Below are 6,205 nucleotides of genomic sequence, written 5' to 3'. Positions count from 1 at the left end.
AAAAAAAAAAAACTTAATAGCCTGTGTGTGCTTCCAGGCTATTTTGTATATCTATGCCAAATTTCTAACCAAACATTCGCATTTATAATGTTAGTAAGATTATACAGCGGGCTCTTGCAGACTGTATTTTTTAAAAGAACGAATAATATATTTTTTAATTCATACATAAATATAAAAACTCTATATACTTCTGATATAAATAAACAATAAAAAATGTCATTAATACGTCAAAACAATATTATCTGATAACCATACACCTCAGGCTGTTGCGTGATTATTACAAAAAAAAAATGGGATAAATTGGACGACAGTATCATGAATAAATCATCACTTAACATAATATTTTTAATAGAATATCAAGGAATTAACGTACAAAATGACTGACAATACAAAAGATTACAAACGGCGTACATTTTCACGAACGTGAGTAATAATAAACAATTGTTTAAATATTTTTGAAAATATTACTGAATAGCAATAAAATAACCTTTGTCAAGCAATGGAACATAACTAACTAGAGTAGTGCATAGACTCAAAGTGGACCTTGGCCTTTGACAATACCTGCACCTTTTGTGGTCACTGTCATCACGGTCTTGTCTAATGCTCAGTTTACATCATTCCAGTCCAGGTTATGATATATGCGCTGGTTTACAAATATGGAATGTACAATTTACGTTCCAGTGTGAGTTAAAACTTTGCGCTCCTGTGGACTGTTGATTGAACACATTATTCTTAGTTTAAGTACAACTGGTCTTAATTGTAACGAGTCATTCGTTCAGAGATACACGAGAGGGGCGAAGTCGCACTCGCTTCATGAGCATGCCGGCTCCACCGCCGCAGACAGGGCCTATGCCAGGCGACAACCAGCCAAATGTCGCCTACCAGCGCGTCTCCGTGCACGGCATGCATACAAGTGGGGTAAGTATTCTACAATTTGGAACAATGGTAAAATCAATAATCTGTAATGAAAACTAACATAAAAAAATCCGATTGACTAACTTTATGACACTCCGAGGCAGGATACGAATCGATTTTTTTTTGTATTAAGGTGGCAAATGAGCAAGTGGCTCTTTGAATTAATCGAAATAGCGAAACAACCGTTGCCTATCTTTAATCGACGGAGGAGATGCACAGAAAGAGAATATTTCGCCTTTGTATTCGTCCTTCCTTAACAAAATCCAGTTCCCCTTCCCATCCTTTCCTCATAAGAAAAGTGTATGAAGAGAAAGAAATTTAAAATTAGACCTCTGGCACACTCATTAGATGAAAACATTAGAAAGAAGAGAAAGCAACAATTGTGTTACAAAGTTGTGAAATGAACAAAAAGTAGGTACATCGTTTCCTGTTATTGACGTCTTAAACATTCACCAACATTGCTGTATGAAAAAGAAAGCCAGTACGAATACTCTAGGTGCCTCTGGAAGAGCTCGAGCGTTCAGCGTCTCTGCTGACAGAGGCGTTGAACTTACGGCGGCATTACATGGCACTGGCGGGACAGTCGTTCCAGCCAGACCTGGGGCACGTGCTTGCCACCGTTGACACAAATGCACCACGCTACCATGTCTCCATGAACTTCAGCAAGATACTCAAGGAGTGGGATTGTAAGGATAATTATGTTAAGTCAACTTTCCTGTTCAGTTTTAACATAGGTAACGTGACTTTAAGAATAGGGTGACGTGACGTAGCTAAAATTGAGGACCGATTACTTTATTACTATTACTAAAAGTCTTCTCAAGTTATATGTTTCAGTGCTTAATCCAAAGTGAAATATGTAGCAAAAGAAGTTAAATATGATTCTCTCTTTTTGTACAACTTCGTCAGACGACACTGCCGAAATGTATTTGCCAAAGGAAGATACCTCTGAGGACTTAGCGTTCCCGTTCAATGTCCAGTCCCTCGTCTCCCACAATCGCTCCAACACGGGAAGTAAGTAGCCCACTTATTTAAATGTGACGAAGTTTATTGACGCAGATATGGTTGTACTGTTCTGTGCTAAATATACTACATCGTAGTATAAGTTTTTATTACTATTTCTAGTGCCAGTGATCAACGAGTTGGAAACGGAAGCAACCACCATTCCTGAACGCGTCAGATCTTCTGACAGCCAAGATAAAATTCCCACGGAACCAACACAAGGTCTTATTGGCAACTTTCTATTTAAATGTATTTCTTTCATATGTACTTGGTAAAATAAGCAAAAGTTGTTTCTTTATTTTATCAAATGATGTATTGTAAGGAGTGGTGTAGCTTTATTGCTTTTGTCGTGTGGTGTACAGAGGAGATGGACTCATGGGCATGTTTCACACCTTCCGACAAGCACTACGTGTTCCGTTGGTGTGAGGGTGTGCTGCGTGTCTACCGCAACGAGACAGACGCAGAGGCCGCGCAGCCGCTGCCGTACGAGTGTGTCACCTTCACTAAATACGTCGAGGACCTGGATAAGCTCTGCGAGATGATCACCGATGGCCCTTTGTGAGTTGTCTATATTCCTGTCTCTGTCATCGACAACGTCTTTCTTATTCTAATAGTTGTCTTAGACATCATAAGAATGGTGTTTTTTATAAGTACTGTGGTCGTTCGCAGGTCATCGTTCTGTTTTCGCCGCCTATGCTACCTATTCTCTAAGTTCAAGATGCATGTACTGCTCAACGAGATTCACGAGCAGGCGCTGCAGAAGGCCGTGCCGCACAGGGACTTTTATAACATTAGGTTTATGCATTACTTCTTAAGATGGTTTATCTTCTTCTCTCTGGAAATACTTACATAATATGACAATGAACGTCCAGGAAGGTGGACACTCACATCCACGCGGCGTCATGCATGAACCAGAAGCATCTTCTGCGTTTCATGAAGCGCGCTCTACGGCAGAGGCCGGGCGAGGTGGTAACAAAGACCGGCGCACGTACTCTCAAATCCGTTTTCGAGGAGATGCGCCTCGACGCACACGACCTCAACGTCGATCTGCTTGACGTTCACGCGGTACACGTATTTATTTAATTTTTAAATTCTCTATGTATTCGTAATCTTTACTTACGACTAGTTTATCGACCAGGATCGCAACACGTTCCACCGCTTTGACAAGTTCAATGCTAAGTACAATCCGATCGGTGAGAGCAGACTGCGCGAGGTCTTCCTCAAGACTGACAACTATATGAACGGCTTGTATTTCGCCAGCATAATAAAGGTTATTTAGTATTAATCTTTATATTGAGCTCCAGTATATTGGGACATCTTCTGACTCTTTGTTAAACGTGTGCAGGAGGTGATCGGCGACTTATCGGAGGGCAAGTACACGTACGTGGAGCCCCGGATATCGATATACTGCAAGAGAATGGATGAGTGGTCACGTCTGGCATCTTGGGCTCTACGGCATGGCGTCCGATCACCGCACGTACGATGGCTCGTGCAGGTGCCGCGTCTCTAGTGAGTACTACCTCGACCCACTGCAATCTATAAGTTCTTAGGTACTTAATGTACTGCAAACGCGTAGACAAAAGTACTAAGACTATAAAAACTGAAATAGTTTTCTACTTATTGAATTATTATGTCCCGAGCGGTGCGTAATGGAATGTGATGTTGTTGAACTGTCATCTCCTACATGTTATTGTCTCCGCAGCGACATATATCGTAACAAGAAGCTACTGAAGAACTTTCAGGAGTTCCTCAGCAACATGTTTGAGCCACTGTTTGAGGTTTCCATCAATCCCAGCTCAAACATTGAATTGCATCAGTTTCTTACGGTAACCTATTATATTGTTTGTGTTGCTTTTAGTAGAATTAGACTTTAGTCAATATTTCCTCTTAATTTAAAGCCCTGTCCTGGTTTTATGAGGATTTTTTTGTGTTTTTTAATATCCAATGCTTATTTTGTTTACAATGAAAGGTTAAGACCATTGAAACGTTTGCAGCAAGTGATAGGTTTTGATAGCGTGGACGATGAGTCGAAGCCGGAGAACCCTCATCCGCAGGAGTGCATGAGGCGGCCCACTGAGTGGTGCGATGAAGAGAACCCGCCCTACGCCTACTACCTATACTATATGTATGCCAACATGACTGTGCTTAATCATATACGCAGGTACGACAATGCTTTACACTATATTGATTTTCTTAACACAAAGAGTCGAATATTGTATCGTAGTCAATCGTAAAAGAGATATAGGAGACAGTTGTTGATAATAAAATTGAGGATTGACAGAAGTTGACGTCATTATTCAGGCAATAACAATAATTTGGTTCATATGAATGTGCTTACTAAACGCAAGTTGCTTGTGATGCAGGGAACAAGGTCTGAACACGTTCGTGCTGCGGCCTCACTGTGGCGAGGCTGGCCCCGTGGCGCATCTCGCTGTTGGCTTCCTGCTCGCTGAGAACATCTCGCACGGACTTATACTTAGGAAGGTCAGACAATCATCATTCGTTTTTACTTGACTAATAAAATAGATTTGATTTGACTGTAAACTATGATCAAATGAAAAAGTGATGAATTGATAAAGACTTATAAGTAGACTAGTATAGTTTGAGATTATGATCGTTTTAATTTTAACAGTGGTAGAGCCCGCTTTAACATGTTCGCACGAATTGGCCCGGCTCGCCCGGTGAAATACCACGACCACACAGAAGACAGACGTCAAGTGGAACCAATTCCGCCTTTCGTCTGATGAGTGTGCGTCCCGGAGGCCTAATTTACTCCTCTTTCCCTTCCCACCTTTTTCTTAAAAGAAAAGGATGGGAAGTGGAAGTGGACTTTCCGGATGAGAGGATGCATGGAAAGGGAATATATTTTCTTTCTGTGCATCCTCTCCTCCGTCGATGAAAGGTAGGCAACGCGTATGCAATTGCGTATGTCTATGGGCGGTCTAACGGTCACTTCGCTATATCAGAGATTTCAGGTGGCCGCTCGCTCGTTTGCCACCTTATGATATAAAAAAAACTCTGTTGCTAATGTTTATTACATTTGATTATTTGTGCAGTTCCCGGTGATGCAGTATTTGTACTACTTGGCTCAGATCCACATCGCGATGTCTCCTCTGAGTAACAACTCACTTTTCCTCCGCTACCACCGCAACCCGCTGCCGGAGTACTTCGCACGCGGGCTGCGAGTCACGCTTAGCACTGATGATCCATTGCAGTTCCATTTTACAAAGGTAAGACGAAAAACACGAAACAAACTGTATTCCATGATTACAACTTGGTAGTAAATTATATCAAATGTCACAGGAGCCATTAATCGAGGAGTACAGTATCGCAGCGCAGGCGTGGAAGCTAAGTTCCTGTGATATGTGTGAATTGGCGAGGAATTCTGTACTTATGTCGGGCTTCCCCCATGAGGTAACCATTTTGCTTAAATTTTTGTCTTTCGCATACAGGCATTAAACTTAGTGGAAAAGATGGTGCATGTTCAAATTGATTCATTGTGAAACAATAAATCGTATATAGGTATATTTTTCAAATTTAAATCAGTTTGACATTACACATACCACGGCAACCAAAAATCAGACCGAGTGTACTCCAAATCACAACTTGTCGGAAGTAGTTTCCCCTTTCCTTATAGCCCTGATTGTTTTCTAGGAGTTTCTTTTGTATTATATGTATTGTATAGATGAAGCAGCGGTGGGTGGGCGAGCACTACCAGCGGTCTGGTGCAGCGGGCAATGACATAACGCGCACCAACGTGCCCGACGTGCGCGTCGCCTACAGACACGAGACACTGCTCGATGAGCTGCGCAACTTGTTTGGTGTACGTTTTTTTTTGTTACTCTTGTTAGTGTTTAACTTTTGCCCCCAGGTGTGATAACTTTGTCGAGATATAATTGTCTTTTTTTTTGTCTACGCTTATCTTTGTGTCTATGAAAGGAGTTGGTCTAAAACAATTGTTTTTTCTTATTCATAAAAGATAGCTGTCACCCGCGAATCCGTCCGCGCGGAAATAAAATAAAACTTAATTAGTAGTCTATGTGTTCTTCCAGACCATGTTCTGAATCTATGCCAAATTTCATCTAGATCCATCTAACCTTTCTGCAAAAAACCTTCAAAAAAAAAAAACCACCCATCCATCTAAACATTCGCATTTATAATATAAGTAAGATGTCGTTTTATTGTTCCAGGAATTGGGTATGAAATAAAAGAAGCCGTCTGAATAATTATAAATATATTTACAATTGAATATATACATATCCTTTTAGTACATTATGTTATTCACTAGCGC

The 6,205-nt window shown here is 40.9% G+C and overlaps 1 protein-coding gene across 1 annotated transcript; it reads left to right on the top strand.

Moving 5' to 3' along the window:
* The first annotated feature begins 232 nt into the window (after positions 1–232).
* On the top strand, positions 233–6,201 carry LOC106120034 (AMP deaminase 2). Its single transcript, XM_013315212.1, has 17 exons — positions 233–423; positions 780–918; positions 1,412–1,601; positions 1,822–1,926; positions 2,038–2,136; positions 2,277–2,472; positions 2,584–2,709; positions 2,787–2,979; positions 3,053–3,184; positions 3,260–3,423; positions 3,617–3,740; positions 3,909–4,075; positions 4,278–4,398; positions 4,971–5,144; positions 5,218–5,328; positions 5,600–5,737; positions 6,105–6,201. Exons 1-17 carry the CDS (start codon positions 377–379, stop codon positions 6,120–6,122), a joined length of 2,244 nt encoding a protein of 747 aa, XP_013170666.1. The 5' UTR covers positions 233–376; the 3' UTR covers positions 6,123–6,201.
* The last annotated feature ends 4 nt before the right edge of the window (positions 6,202–6,205 follow it).

Source organism: Papilio xuthus, unplaced genomic scaffold, assembly GCF_000836235.2.
Source record: "Papilio xuthus unplaced genomic scaffold, Pxut_1.1 DF826961.1, whole genome shotgun sequence".
NCBI lineage: Eukaryota > Metazoa > Arthropoda > Insecta > Lepidoptera > Papilionidae > Papilio > Papilio xuthus.
Note: the sequence above shows the minus strand (reverse complement) of the source record. Positions and strands in the feature narration are given on the sequence as shown.

Coding starts and splice junctions, on each gene's coding strand:
- LOC106120034 (XM_013315212.1), top strand. CDS start 377: ATGACTGACAATACAAAAGATTACAAACGGCGTACATTTTCACGAAC. Junction 2,473..2,583: donor ATGATCACCGATGGCCCTTT/GTGAGTTGTCTA, acceptor GGTCGTTCGCAG/GTCATCGTTCTGTTTTCGCC. Junction 3,185..3,259: donor ATTTCGCCAGCATAATAAAG/GTTATTTAGTAT, acceptor AAACGTGTGCAG/GAGGTGATCGGCGACTTATC.